Source organism: Sceloporus undulatus, chromosome 1 (assembly GCF_019175285.1).
Source record: "Sceloporus undulatus isolate JIND9_A2432 ecotype Alabama chromosome 1, SceUnd_v1.1, whole genome shotgun sequence".
Taxonomy (NCBI): Eukaryota; Metazoa; Chordata; class Lepidosauria; order Squamata; family Phrynosomatidae; genus Sceloporus; species Sceloporus undulatus.
In genome coordinates, this window is record NC_056522.1 from 368789818 (window position 1) to 368805710 (window position 15893).

The following is a 15893-nucleotide window of genomic DNA, read 5'->3' on the forward strand; positions in this document are numbered from 1 at the left end:
GGAACATGCAAAACTCTGGTCTCCATAACAGCACTCCTGATCTCAAGAAAGTGCATTGGGCAAAGGACCCAGCCATGCTTCTGGGACAATCCATATAGAAGGTAAATAACAAATACCATGAAACTTGCATGAACCTCCAAACATAGGGAAGCAAGAGCTTTCGGGAATGGATGGGGAGTATGCTATTATAATGATAGGCATCATACTTTCTCACTTCATTTTGCAACTTCATTCTAAAATGCTGGATTTAAAAGGAGAGTTGTTTTTAATTCCTGCTGATATGAGAATTTCCCAAATAATGACAATTTCATACAGGGGATCCCTCAAATCGAACTAGGTGGTAAAGTCACTGCATGAAGACTGTGCCAATTTGGAAGTGAATCATCATAAAAAGCAAAAGAGAAATGGTACACGCTCTCAGGTGGGGAAAGTTATCACTCAGTACTTGGATCCTTTATAAAATGAAGGAGTGGTGGAAGGTGGCTTGTTTTAAATCTAACATGGCCATAACAATCTCTGCCAAAGCAGAAATGGCCACAGTGCTACAGAAATGAGAGTCTTGGTTTTGGAGGCTGAAGCCAAAAAAATTCAGCACCTAGATAAATAAAAGTCTAAATTGGTTCAGCTCAAGTATAGTTTTCTATCTGTGTGTGAACAAGGACTTGAATTTTCAGAGAAGCATCATTTTCCAAATGAAGGAAGTAAAAGGACATTCCAGCCCTGAGCTCTGATAAAGCCATGCTGTGGTACAGAAATACATAGTTTTGACCTCTGATGAGGGCAGGGCCAGGGTGAAGAATTAAGTATGTTTTGTTTCTTTAGATGGATCCGGGGATCAGTTTCCTACAAAGGTGATTTGGTGTGCCATCCTTGTCCATCAACAACAGTGATGGGAAAGGCCCAAGTGGCATTCATGCTTTGGCTTCCAACAGCAAATAAACAGAATAGTGATAGAAAGTCAAAGGAGTCAAACACGGTTCACAATTAACATTCAAGCCACAGACCTGCCAAGAATTCAGGAAGGTAATTCTTGCTGAGTTTGGGACTAAAGACTGTTGATTTCTTATACCCTTAGGTTCATGGGGTGGCACAATACAGTTTATCAGAACAAGTAAGAGATTGCAGAGTTTGGTCAAGCTTTCTGCATGGCTGAGCCCTTAATCCAACCATACCAATCTCATTAAATAGCATTAAATTAAATTACATCTGGGAAAGGGACATAACTCTTTGCTTTAAAACAACAATGTGTCTTACTGGAGGCAAAACCATCCATTTTACAAAGCTGAGTAAGATTTCCCAAGGCCAAAACCTGAGAACTCCACAATCTAACCCTCAGGAAGGCAAAACTTTATTCTTTAAATGTGATAGGGACACAAAAGCTTTGTGAGATGGTCTACAGTCAGGAATGTTTGTTCCTGGAGCTCTGCCCTGCCCATTGGTAACTCACCCTACCTTTATCTCAGAGCTAGAAAAAGTTCATTTTTGTGAGCTTAAAACTTTAAGAATTCCCCAGACTGCAGATGTTGTAGTCCCAAAAATAAAACTGTAGCAAGCTCTATTTTTATTAAAAAGAGCAGTGAATGATCAAGAAGGCTTGGGTTAATAAACAAAAATAATAACTGTTTTTAATATGATACCCAATATGGTGCCAGCACCCCTAAGGCCTTTTCTCTAGCGCAACAACCAACCTTTAAAAAGAAATAATCCTCCTGCTATTTCCTCTTATGCATACAAACAAGGTTTACTATTGCTGTCCTATACTAAGGAGAAGATGCCTGCCCAGCAATGGTCAACTCTGCAGTGAACGCTACAATGATCAACACTATAGCCTGAGAAAGGACATGCATGGATCTGCTTTCCAAGGGGCCACCTGCCAGGGTGTCATTTGCTCCCCAGTTCTATTTATTATTTTGTTTTTAAGTATGGAAAGATTGATGTAACACTGGAGCACAAGTCTTGCTTGTGAAAGAGATGAATATGCTCTTCCTCTATGTACGCCTTCACACCAAGGTGGCTTGATTCAAGAGTTAGCTACGAACACGTTCCAGTTCTGAGAGGCCAACATTTGAGCTGAGCTCTTGTCCTTTGTTCTCTGGAGCCAATGTTTCTATTAATCCCTGTTCCATAACACGATCTGGAAACTTTTCAAGTATTCAAAAGCCAATGGCCAGCCCATAGATCCTAGGACCAGCTTATTAGTCAAGAGAAATGAAACAGAGTCCATGATGAATGGAAGAGCTTCTGTTTAGACATTAGGACGAGTTCTCTTTACAGTCAACAGGTAGCTCCTGTCACCATTTCCGTTTAGAGTCAAAACAGGTTTAATACCCTTCGTCGTCATCTATATCACAGCCATAATCTGCAAAACCAAAGGGAGAAAAAAGTATTAGAAGGAACAGCATCATTTATACCAAGCACTGTACAGAGAAAAGGTAAACAGCAGATATTGTTCCTCTCATCTGGACATCCAAAGGATGTATGAAAGAGATGAGACTGAGCGGAAAGCACAGAGAAATGCAGCCATGTGTTGAGAAGCTGGTCTCAAGAATGAGTAGGTGAGCAAATTCCTACAATATCCAAAGTGTCAAAAATCCAAAGAGACATAGATCTCATTGAGGCAATCAAGCAATCAAATTACAGTTTTTGTTGGAAAGGCAAACTTTGAAAGTTGAATGACAGTTAACCTATCCTTAGTGGGTCAGCATGGTGTAGCATTTTGACTAGGACTTCAAGAGATCAGGATTCAAATTCCAGCTCAATCACGGAAACCCACTGGGCAACCTTGGGCAAGTCACATTCTCTCAGAGAAGGCAATAGTTAACCTCCTCTGAACAGATCTTGCCAAGAAAACCCAGTTACAGTTTTGTGTCAGGGCTCCCCTAAGTCAGAAAGATACCCAGTAACAACAAAAAGAGTAAGAAAAATGACATTTTGGAGTGTGTCCTAATGGCCATGCTGGCCAAGGGATTCTGGGAACTGTGGGAAACTTAAGTTTCATGGACACATCTCCCCATTTCTGTCCCATCCTATTTCAGCCTCTACCATGTGTACTTATATTCACTAATATATACTTTTGCACTGTGATTAAACAGAATCCTTTGGGGATGGAAAATGCTATATTTAAAGAGCAAACGTAGTCTGGGTATTTGTGCCTCTTCTGGCTGCTCTAGCTAGTAAATCATTTAAATTACAATTACCCTGCTCTAAAGATTTAGAAACACATAGAAACAGGTCAATGTTTTTGATATCTGCCTTTTCCAGTTAAAAAATCAAATTAAAACAGCTCAGACTCAAGTTCTCAGCAGGTTTAAGCCTGATCTGTTTGAGACCCTTTAAATACAGAGTTCAAAAATTTCTCACTTCCTCAATTTGCATTATATTAAACACCCTCCCTCTTCTCATTACACTTTGATGCACTTCCTCCAAAGAGCCTCCTCCTCTTTTCAAACCTATAAGCAACCATGTCATATTGATAGCCATAGCCAAGGGGGTGCCTGAATCTGGATCTCCCTGGTTTAAGGCCAGAATGCCAACTGTTATGCCATTATGTCTTCCCAAACAGAAGTGTGCATATGTGCCTTCTAGTTGCCTGTTGACTTATGGCAAGCCCATGAATTTCATAGTGTTTTCTTACGGAAGGAATACTCAAGAGATGGCTTTGCCAGTTCCTCCCTCTGAAATATAGCCTATATAGTCACCTGGCATTCTTTGGTGACAGGCAACTTGAAGGCACATACACACACATACACAAAAGGAGGTAGCAATCAAAAATAGGGATCTGTACATAGTAGAAGCAGCAATTCAACTGACTGCAATAATGACACAATATTGTATTGATGCACATTAAACATATGGCTATTGTTGCTTATATCGACAGATTTCTGACTGATGCCTTAGTTAATGGTTTGGGCAATAAATGCTGGGTCCTGCTGAAGAAGATAAGGGAAAGGCAATAATGGAGGAAGGCTCTTGTCTCCATGTCCTTCCTCTGGATTTCCTATAAGCATCTGAATGGCCAGTGTATGAAACAGATGGGCTCTTCTAATGTTCTTCTACTAAGAAGCTCAAATGGGCATAGGCACCTTCACTCCCAATTTGGGGCAGGCGAGGGGAGATACAGTATGACTCCTGCATCCATGAGGGACACAGTCCTAGATTTACTATGGAAATGCAAATAATAGCAAACAATATTGAAATGAATGACATCCTGAGGGAGTTGACTATGAAGTCACACTGGAGAACCTAGAACCTCCTAGCAAGAAGACATCTCTAGGCATTTCTAGATCCTCCAGCATGTCTCTATGGTCAACCTCTGCTGAAAGCATACCACAAAATTGCTTGGGGGACATAACAAATGCCTAGAGAGAGCTTTTCCCCCCCAACATGGGTAAAGGAAACCATGGGTACTAATCCCACAGATATAGGGGTCATATTGTATAAATAGAGTCTCATCCTCACACGTTCATCATGTTATCAGTGGAGCTTGCAAAACATTTAAGGGCTATCACTACCTGAATCCCCTATGGCAGGAGTAAGCCATTGTGTGATGGACAGAAGCTAATCCCCCCTCTTCCCCCACATCTTACTGTAAGTTGCTCTCACCAGCAAGCCGAAATATCTCCACTGTCCTCTATAGTCCCTTTCAATATGGTGAAAGGGAGTCAATCATATGACATCTTGCTGCCATTTTGAGAGGGACTGGGAAGCATTTGGAGCCTGTATAGGGTTCTAGGGTGCTTGTGGAAGTGGGTTAGGTTATTTTAGTGTATTTTCACACATTGGGAGGCTTTCTGTGTGGTTCAGCAGCAAAAATTACTCCAAATTATCCCTGTTGTTTTTTTTAAAAGGAGTTGGGGTGCTTTGGTGGTGATAGAGGACACCAGGGGCCACAAGAAGTGGGGCCCAGGGCTACATGTAGTCCAAAAGCTCCACTATGCCCACTCCTGCCCAAGGGGGATTATGAGTATATAAATCCCCCAAATTTTACTTTTTCTAGCTCTAGTTATCAGGACAGATTTTTGTGCAGGCAGGCATACATAAACCATTATTATTCTGCCAGTGATGCGACATGCATTTTGTGTAAATATTCCTACATTCATGTTCCCTAATACAAAGGTATCAGCGTGCTGTAAAATAGAGAGACTAACAATATATTTTGGAAGGATTTAGAAATACCTACATTTGTGGGTGGTGGTGGGAAAACAGTACAGTGACCTTTAACAAGTTTCATGCATTTACTATCATCATCATTATGAGTTTCCTTCAGCAGCGACAGACACGCCTATACAGACGCAGTTCTCAGGGAAAGCAACTCTAATCATATATGCTAGTGAAAAAAAGAGTTTTCTACAGTTTGAGTGATTACTTTCCCCTCAGATCAAACCAGTCTGTTATGATTATTCCACAGACCTCGCACAAAAGTTGAAATCAACATCCACTGCTAAATTAAGGGTGCCAAGTTGCATACGCTACACATAATCAACACTCCAGCACCAGCCTTCTCAGCATGACACTGTCAGGTCTCACAATTAGTGGCTTCCATGTCAAGTTGTTGGCTATATGTACAGATTTATACTGCATTCAGAAGCTTCAATACTGTAATAAAAATGTATTCTCAGCTCCCCCCACCCTACCTCATGGACACCATATCCCAATGAACTTATGGTTCCCATTGCTGAAAGATTCCTTTGGAAAGGAATGCTTATGTGTTTTAGTTGTTGTTGTTATTATTATTATTATTATTATTATTATTATTATTATTTATATAGCGCTGTAGATTTGCACAGCACTGTACATAAAGCAATAAATATATAAGAGAAAGCCTGCCTATGGCATACAGTCTAAGAGATAATAGGAAAATACATCTAGAATACATAGCAATACAGGAAATGGTTCAAAAAACAGGGAACAAAAGAACATCACATAGTAAATGATAATCACGCAATGCCTGGGAACGCTTCTCTGAACAGGATGGTCTTTAACTCTGTTGTGCTGTCATCCTACAATGTCAAGCGCTGTCTTTCACTTGAAACCACAGACTTGGGTTAATAGTCCTTGGTCACCTCCTTGAATTCTTGAAAGGCCATTTTGAGAATGGAGTCCAAGGTCTAACTCCCATGGAGTTAGAGTAACATGCCCTATTGCTACAGGTGTCAATGTTTATAGAACACTTGCTTTCTCCCATGAAGTGAGTAAGGAGTAGTAGGGGGAGGAAGAGAAGCACCCCTCCTTCCAAAAATTACTAGCCACTGCTAAAGGGAGAAAACGTGACCACAAAAGGGAGGGGGGACTTGCCAACTCTCAAAAGGTTATCAAAGTAATCTCTAGCTACTTTGATCAGCTTGGCTGACCATATTCGTGCAACCAAGAACCACAAAGAGATGCTTCACAGATCACCTGGTCAAAATTACAATCTCGTAATAAAATTAACATCATCCAGGAGTCACTCCAAAGCTTTCCTGTGCCTGAAATCACAGCTGAAGCCTGAACATCATGTGGAAGCACTATATCACTTTTCCATTCAAACTGGTGTTTCATGGCTGGAGCTCAATTGGTAGTAAATGAGAAGGGGTAAGATCTATTGCTCAATTTGCTGTACTATATACATATGAATTCCTTACTGTGGTTTGCTCAGACCCTGGGGAACAACACAGACCAAAAAATCCTCTAAATATTATTAAACTATAATACATGCAGCAATATTATTAGCTTGAAGGCATTTGCTCCAGCAAATGGAAGCACGTTGAACTTGAACAAGCCCATATGGGTGATGAACGCAGTGCGGTGTTTGGATTCTTCTGCTAGAGCAATCTGCCAGTAGCCTTTGGCCAAGTCTATAGAAGACAGATACTTGGCACGTCCCAGCTTTTCCAGGAGTTCGTCCACCCTAGGCATAGGGTATTGCTCAGGACGTGTCACAGAGTTCAGTTTCCTGTAGTCCACACAGAACCTGATCTCTTTACCTCCTTTCTTAGGCACCAATACAACAGGTGATGCCCATGTGCTGCGGGAGGGTCTTCTTTAACCAGCTTCAAAATGGAGTTGAAGACCATCCTTTTCAGGGGCAGCGTTCCTCCAGGCATTGCAAACTGTCACTTGCTATTTGATGTTCTTTTGTTGCCTGTGTTATTGAATCTTTCCTGTATTGCTATGTATTTATATGTATTATCCTCTAGAGAGGCCCCTTCCCCACCACCACTCCCTTGTGTCGTGTCTTTTTTAGATGTAAGCCTGAGGGCAGGGAACCGTCCAATTAAAAAGATGTTGTAACAGCCTGTGTAAATTTACAGCTTTATAAATAAAGGTTAATAATAATATTATAAATAATAATAATAATAATAATAATAATGTGTAGGAACATCAAATTCTTAACATACAAACTTAGGAGGGTGAAAATTTTTATGGGAAAGGAGGATAAAAGAGAAGGACAAATGGAAAGTCTGAGAGATAGGAAGCTGGGCAGTGATGGAGATTTAGCAGATCACAATGTATTAGAGAGATGCCACCTCTCAGAAAGCAAGAAGAAAAATGTCAACGATCAAAAATTAAATAGGGAAAACATTTACAGACAAACCACATAAAGCACTGAAAGAGAACATACACTAAATTGCAGCTGCTAGTATGGGCATCTGTCATGGGACAAGAGAGTGGAAAGCATAATTTGGTGCCTTGTTCAAAAGTGGGAAGGTGAAGTCTCTGCAGAGTCCAAATCACAAAAAGAAGCAAACATCTTACCATCCCCATATATATATATATATATATATATATATAATATTTGGCAGGGGGGGCAATTCCTCTTCATTGGAGGTTTTTAAACAGAGGTGGGATGACCACTTGATAAGGATCCTTTAGCTATCATTTCCTGCACTGATGGGGATAGGGCAAAATGACTCTTGGACTGATTTTTCCTATATTCTAATTCTTTATTTTGAGTTGATAACATGTAACATTATCATATCCTCCTGTTATGGCATTCTCCTTTTGTTCTTAACCCTCCTACGTGGCTCCTAAGTTAGTCTTTGAGACTAACTGAAAGACAAAAGTTGGTAGCACGAGCTTTTATAGACTTGAGCCTACTTCCTCAGATGCAGATCCAAAAGTGCTGCCAGATTCCTTTGCATACTGATTTTCCAGACTAACGTGGCTAAGTCTTTGAATAGTTTCACTGCCTCCTTTCACTGAATATGTTCTTTAACAGTTTGCAACTACTATCTCCCTATTCATGCCATGCCAAAGTGTAGCTTATGCCCTTCCGCTACCTGCATAGGAGAAACAATGCAAGGTATGGCACCAGACAGACTCATGGATGATCTCATCGTCATCTGGGATACTAGGATCGGAAGCGCTAGTTCCAACTAGTGCCTGTTCTTGGGCAGATCTGGCCACAGTAATTCATGTGGCCTTATCTACCTCCTAATTAGATTACTGTAATGAGCTTTTATATGCAACTACCTTTGAAAAGAGTTTGGAAGCTGTAGCTAGGGCAAAATGCAGCAGCCTGATTGGTGTCAAGCTGCATTTTAGAGACCATATTAACACCAGTCTTACAAGAACTCCACTGGCTTCCAATTTGCATTTGTGCTCAATTCAAGGTGCTGGTGTTGACCTACAAGGCCCTAAACAACTTGGCGGTACGATATCTGAAAGAACGCCTCCTCCCATATGAGCTTGCCAGAAATTTGACATCTTCATAGGAGGCCCTGTTACATGTCCCAACATCTTGTGAAGTTAGGTTGGTGGGTACATGTAACAAGGTTTACCCAAGGAAGTTAGGCTGGCTCCATCCCTTTTAAGCTTCTGGCGGACAGCCAAATTTTTGCTGTTTCACATGGCATTCAATGTTTGACAGTGCTGTTTTAACTGTTCTATAACTGGACTCTAGGATTGTTGTTCTTTTAGGAGTTTTTAAAGAGTATTTTAATCTTTTTTAAATGTTTTTTAATCTCTGTATTGTTTTAATTAGTTTTTATTTGTTCATCGCCTTGGGAGCATTTGTGGACTGGGAGGTGATAGAGAAATACTATAAACAAACAAGCAATCAACAGTAAACCCATTGACTGAATGGAACTTAAGTAAATGTTGACAGAAACAGAAAGATAGTATATACCCACTGATTCAGTGGGAATTTCTTTCTTTCTTTCTTTCTTTCTTTCTTTCTAATATTCCACCATGGGTGAGTCTCTAAATGCTAAAATTAAGGCCTACCATTTCCACCCATTAACTGAAGGGCGCTCACACAGTGGTCCTCCTCTTCTTCAACTTCTTCTTCTTCCACATCCTCCTCATGATTGTATGATACAGGTCCTGTTTCTACCAGTACATTTGCTGGTTTTTCGACTTCTTGGGCTTCTGCTTGAGTACTTGGAAAGACTGCCTGCAAAGGATGAGAAAAAGAATTTGATAACTTTTTACCTAACCTTTCTCCTTTGTTCTCACTCTGATAGAGAAATTTAAGTTGATGTGATGTTCAAACGCTGACCAAAGATGGAATTAGGTAAATATTAAAGATACACAGATGTTAACAGGTAGGAAGGTACAAATGAACTCTTAAATGGACAGAGATATATCAGCAAAACAATTTTGGGTCCCCGTTTTTCTGACATTTGAGTTTACTCAGACCTTCATTTAATGTAAAGGCAAAAATATTAAAGATGGATTACATGTGCAGTGATGAATAAGGTAATATTTTGTAGCAATTAGAAGGAAGGTCAATAATTCATTATTAAGTTTTTTATTAAAATACTGAATTAGAAGGACAACATCTCACTGGTAGAGCACATGTTCTGCATACCAAGGTCTGAAGTATCTTTAATAAGAAGATCTCAGGATATTACCACTGGAACTACCTTTGAAAAGAGTTCGGAAGCTGTAGCTAGGGCAAAATAGAGCAGCCAGATTGGTGTCAGGCTGCATTTTAGAGACCATATTAACACCAGTCTTACAAGAACTCCACTGGCTTCCAAGTTGCATTTGAGCTCAATTCAAGATATTGCCACTGTGGCCCTCTTGAAATTGGAGAACCCCAACTCCCGTCATTCATCAGTGCTTGGTAATGGACTGGATGAGGGGCTATAAGACTGAATCCAGATGGTATGAAGATAGCATCTAGATGGTCTACCTTGTCTGGTATTCAGTCTTTTTCTGAAAGGAGCTGCTGTCTTCCTAAAGCAAAAGGTTTATTGGGGGGGGGGGTGCTTTGATCCAACACTGTCAAAGACACACAGATGACCATCATGACCTGGAATGTCTTCTACCCACTCAGATTGATATATGAATTATGTCTCTATCTATGTTTTTGTAAATGGGGCTGTCCCTGGGAAAAAATCCTAAAATTTCTATTAGTCTAAAAGAGGACACTAGCCAATACAATCATACTGTGGTATGCTTTGCTTTGTGCATTAGCCAAACAGTTCAAAGTACTGGTTTCAATCTTTAATGTCACTAACACTAGGTGACTTGAACGACCCCCCCCCCAGCCATATCAAGAGCAGTTAACAACAATAAACCTGTACATCATTCAGAGAGCTTTACTTGAGTAGTTTGTAAATGGAATGAATGAATGAATGGCCAACAGTCAGGGCGATGGAAGCTGTAATCCAAAATGGAAGGAGGGGTTTGACACCAACCCCATCCTTGGTTAAGGCAGAATTGGTCAAGTTTGGGTCAATGATTTAACATTGCAGAGAGGAGCTCAGTTTCTACAAGAGAAGTCCTGTAATGTTCAGTAAATTGAGAAACCATCTAGTCATTGCTGAGGCTGCACACGCATGGCTCAGGTGAATCTTTACCAAGTAAGAATCTGATCCCAAATAGAGTGAGTAAGTGAGCAAAGATCAAGACCTCTCTGTGGAGAAGCTGTAGGATGTGACACTGAAAAAGAAATTTGGTAGAAAAATTCCTAAATCAGCCATGAAACATTCACAAGAAGCTGTGTCTCTGGGGCTTCACTGCAGAGATGACAGCACCCCACAGAGATCAGAACCAACAAGGGAAAGTCAACACTACCAGGATATTATAAAGATATAGAGGTATTATTAACTCTGGGGAGTGTTTGCTGTTCTGCATAACAACAGTACTTAAAAGGCAGCCTATGATTTTAACAAGAGGTGGTGTACAGACATGCAGGTTCATATTTGGGGTTTTTTTTTTAATAACTGTCACCACAATGAAGCCACAAGCATGGCAGGAGGAGGATATCTCTCCAACAGAAGGAAGGAAGGAAGGAAGGAAGGAAGGAAGGAAGGAAGGAAGGAAGGAAGGTGTATACACAATAAGCAAATGAGTGTGCATGTGCTACAGACCCAATGGGCCACCAAGTTTAAACCAAAAAGACAAAAGAGGGGTTCAAGAAACAAATGAAGGTAACTAGGAAAATCAATCTCTGTTAACCCAACAGCTGCTTCTTACAATACCTTATTAATCTCTCCCCTCTCTCTTGCACACATTTTTATCAAAAGTGAAAGGAAAATTATTTATGGAAAGGGCCACATGTTGCTTTGAAATAAACACTGAATATCAGACTGGAAAATACTGTATCAGTCTCCAGCCGATGCTCATCTTAATGAGACGCCACAATCAGAAAAACGTTTTGTAACCATTAACTGCACACTCAAGCATCAACAGAAGTAGGATTAATCAAGGGTGCACAACTTGCACACACCCTTGGCCACTCATTATGTGGCCCCTAAAGCCACTTTCCCCACCTCATCTGGTGAAGAAAGGAGTGCATTAGTTTCTGAGATGGTTGTTTATCCACTGTCTGTGCCAGAGGGTAAACCACTGTCTCAGTGGAGGTTTCTGGGTAATGAGAGTGTGCCAAAGTTGAGTATGCACATGAGGGTATGCCATGATGTGCATGGAGGGGAAAATGTGTGTACCTATATGTATGGATGCATAAGAGCATGGAGTCTCTGGATTCCCAAACAACAGTCGATGCAGATCTTTGCAAGCTCTGATCTTGAATCCTTGGGTCCCAAACCAAGCTATGACAGCTGTGTTCAGATTTGTTCTGTGAGCCATCAGATTCGTTCACTTAATATTTATTTTTAAAATATTTTACCCCAGTCTACATCAAAAAGATTTGAGGGCATTGCACAAGTAAAATCAGTGCAAAAAAGTTAAGCTAATTTCAAATAATAAAAATAATTTAAATAGACTAAAAACATATTAACTAAAATTACACTGAAACAGGTTTAAAATATTAAAACAGTTTTAAAATCATGTAAATTAGCATTTTGAGATAAATCAGTGGTACCCAAAGATTTTAGTAAACAGCCATGCTTTTACATGGCACCTATATGAAACAACATTGGTGCCCATCACGTTTCTGTGGGGGGGAGTGCATTTCACAATTGGGGCACAAATGCTGAAAAGGCCCTTTCCCATGTCCACACATAATGTATTGATCCTACAAGTGGGATACAGAGGGGGATCCCCCTGGCCCGGCACATATAGAGAAAGGCACTCCTTCAAGTACCAAGGTCCCAAGCCATTTAGGGTTTTAAATATCATCATAAGCATCTTGAATTCAGACTGGAAGTATATTGGCAGCCAGTTCAATAGGCATTATATGATGTCTATATGGTACAGTTGGCCCTCAATATCTATGGATTCCTTATCCACAGATTCAACCATCCACGTTCTGAAATTATTCCAAAAAATATAGATTCCACAAGGCAAAGCTTGGTTTTGCCATTTTATGTAAGAGACACCATTTTACTATGCCACTGTATTTAATGGGACTTGAGAATCCATTCTTTTTGGTATCTGCAGGTGATCCTGGAACCAAGGATACCAAGGGCTCACTGTATTTCTGATTTCTATATATGGTTGTGAAATCTTGGCTTTGAAGAAAAGCTCATATGAAAAAAAATCAAATCATTTGAAATGTGGCACTGGAAGTGAGTTCTAGAGATACCAAAGATTGCCAAAAAGATAAATATATGGGTCCAGGAGCAAGTCAAGCCTGAATTCTCCCTAGAAGGCAAGATGACTAAACAAAGACTGTTGTACTCTGGAGATATGACTCATTAGAAAAGACAATAATGCTTGGTAAGATAGAAGACAGTAGGAAAAGACAAAGACCCCATTGCACATGGATAGACTCAATTGAGGAAGCCACATCCCTGAGTTTGCAAGACCTGAGCAGAGCTGTTGATAATAAGGTAACTTGGAGGTCTTTCATTCATAGGGTCACAGTAAGTCAAAGTCAACTTGATGGCAATTAAGAACAACAATATGGGATTGCAGTCAAAGAAACTTTGGAGGACTCATCCACTTTTTCAGGCCTGCCAACGGCATGTTCATTAAGGGCAACCCCCCCAGAACCTCAACAGTAGAAGGTCAAAGGGATCGGAACCTTTTCCTTTCATGTTGGTCTTTCTTGCTTTCCAGAACAATTACGTAACTCAAAAACTCCAGCATACCACTGCAGGGAATTCAGGTATCCAAAGAAACAGATATAGCTGCAGTAGTAAAAATGCCACCCCAATTTATATTAATTGTTATGCCAGGAATTTCCACCTGCCTTGAACATTTACACAGAAGAACGGCAGAATTTAAAGGAGCTACAATTGAACCATTATTTTAAAAATTACACAACCCTAATTAAAGCAGGCCCTTCTTCCAATTATCATGTCCATTTCCCAAATGTCTCTGTACTAAAATGTGCAGGTTTTTCTAATGAGGACAGCATGAAAAGTAAAAAGAAGAAGAAAAAAAGAAAAGAAAAGAGAATCTATTTTCCCAGACATCACTGACAAAAGCTGTTTGGGGAAGCAGAGATGGGATGGAGAATCCCTCCCTATTCACATGCATTTTAAATATGAAGATGTTAAAGACTTTATTTAGGTAAACATCCTGAAATGGTTTCTGACAGACAAACCAAATTACAGCTGGGCTTTAAAAACTTGCATGAAAATTGCATATGATTTGCCTTGTGTTAAAAAAAAAAAAAACAAAGCCCTGTGAAAACCATACTGAGCCATTGGCAAAATTAAGTAGCCAGATTTTAAAACAGTGCAAGAACAGGTGACTTTGGGGGATAAGAAGGAAACACAATCTGCAAATTAGTGGCAATCATTTAAGACTCAGACAGGCAGACAGATGTAGTGTGTGTGTTCTTTGGATCTAGTTACTTATGATATAATACAAAATGGAAAGCAGGCATTTGGTTTTACTCAGCCATGTTTTGGACCAAAACACATTTGTGATTCATAGTGCGAGAAGGAATCAGGGGTCATCCAGTACCAGACTCTCCCCATGGGTTAGTCTGTATAATCTAGATCTGAGCATGACAAAAAAGAGAAGGCAGATATTTGGAAGTAAACAGAGCAAATAACTTTCAAAGGACCCATGCAAGAAGCTAAGCAACAAGCTTTGGGTGAAAGAAAATGCCCAGATAATGGCCATATGCACTCAACTCTAAGTCGACCTCATGTGTAAGATGACGGCAAGTTTTGGGGCCAAAATTATGGATGTTTATCTGACTTGTCAATAAGTTGAGGGTAAAACTTTGGGGCACATAACAAAGGATCTGAAGGATAAAGCAAAGGAAAACAATGAGAGAATGTGGGTGGGGTGGGGGTGTCAGTATTTTCAGGACAGATTACGGTCTTGCCTTTCATCAGGGAATGATTCCTTTTAAAATAAGAGTTAAAATACAGTATTTATATTGACCTGTTGATAAGTTGACTCAGGTTTTTTGAGTCATTTTTTTACTAGAATTTCTAGACTTAGACATAAATATATGCAGTAATTCAAGTCCAAGATACAGTGATCAATCATACTCCAGACAGATCAAACCCAGCTACTGAATCACTCCTATGAGAAATCTCACTGTGTCCCTGTTTTATAGGTCCCAAAAACTCTCCATTTAGAAAACCAGAATGCACAACCGCCATTGTTCTTCTGTTTATTAGTGGTGATTCTGCTTCCTCTTCAGGTTTCAAGGCAATTTCTCCATTTACAAAAACCTAAGCAACATCTCGAATTTTAATCTTTAGTATATGTAACACAGAATCAGTGTAGTACAGTATAGTGTAAAGTAGTGGTTTTAGTGTTGAATTAGAGACCAGGGTCTTGGAAACACACTGGGTGATCTTGGGTGATTTTACACACTCTTAATCACAGAGGAAGCCAGTGGCAAATTTCCTCTGAACAAATTTGGTAGGAAATCTCATGATAGGGTTGACGTAAATTGAAAATGACTTGAAGGCACACAAAAGCAACATACAGACATATATACATAGCATAGCATAAAAGAAATGTGAATATAACATAATTGGAGAAAGTAAAATAATACATTTTATATGACTCTCCAGGTAATGGGAAAATATATATATATATATTAAAAAAAATCAAACCAATGCTGTACCTCTTCAGTTGCTGGCTTTTTTGCTAGTTGTGTTGAAATCAAGGGTCTTAACCTGGGGTGAAAGAAGAATTCAAGATGTTAGACTGTTGAGATAATACAGAAAGGTTGTCTATCTACCAAATATAAAATAACAGGTTGGGTCTGCAGCGGGGGGGGGGGGGATAATCTCCACAAAGAAATATGAAGCCTGCGGAAAATCAAATGAAAACTGCAGGAGAAAAAAAGATCAGGTTACAGCAGCTCAGTAAGAGATTACTACTAATGAAACCCTGGCCTTCTCCATCAATACCCAAAATCTTGTTGGATGAAGACTCAGGTTCACCTTGAATCATGCTCCTTTTAATTGTAAAAGGTCTAAATTATTTACTCATTTATATATATATTTAAATATATTTTTATTAACATTATTTTAAAACTAAAAATCATTTACTAACAATGCATTTTCCTGATTCATTTACAACAATAAATTCTCATGACTTCCATTAGATAAGTCCTACTGTACAGATTCCTTATTTAACAT

The 15893-nt window shown here is 39.6% G+C and overlaps 1 protein-coding gene across 1 annotated transcript in view; it reads right to left on the minus strand.

Moving 5' to 3' along the window:
* Positions 1-1879: 1879 nt before the first annotated feature.
* Positions 1880-15893, minus strand: part of BRF1 (BRF1 RNA polymerase III transcription initiation factor subunit) — a 359625-nt gene continuing 345611 nt past the window's right edge. Inside the window, 3 exon segments of the mRNA XM_042446801.1 lie at positions 1880-2359; positions 9205-9373; positions 15374-15425. Of these exon segments, the coding sequence (XP_042302735.1) occupies positions 2322-2359; positions 9205-9373; positions 15374-15425 (259 nt within the window). The 3' untranslated portion in view covers positions 1880-2321.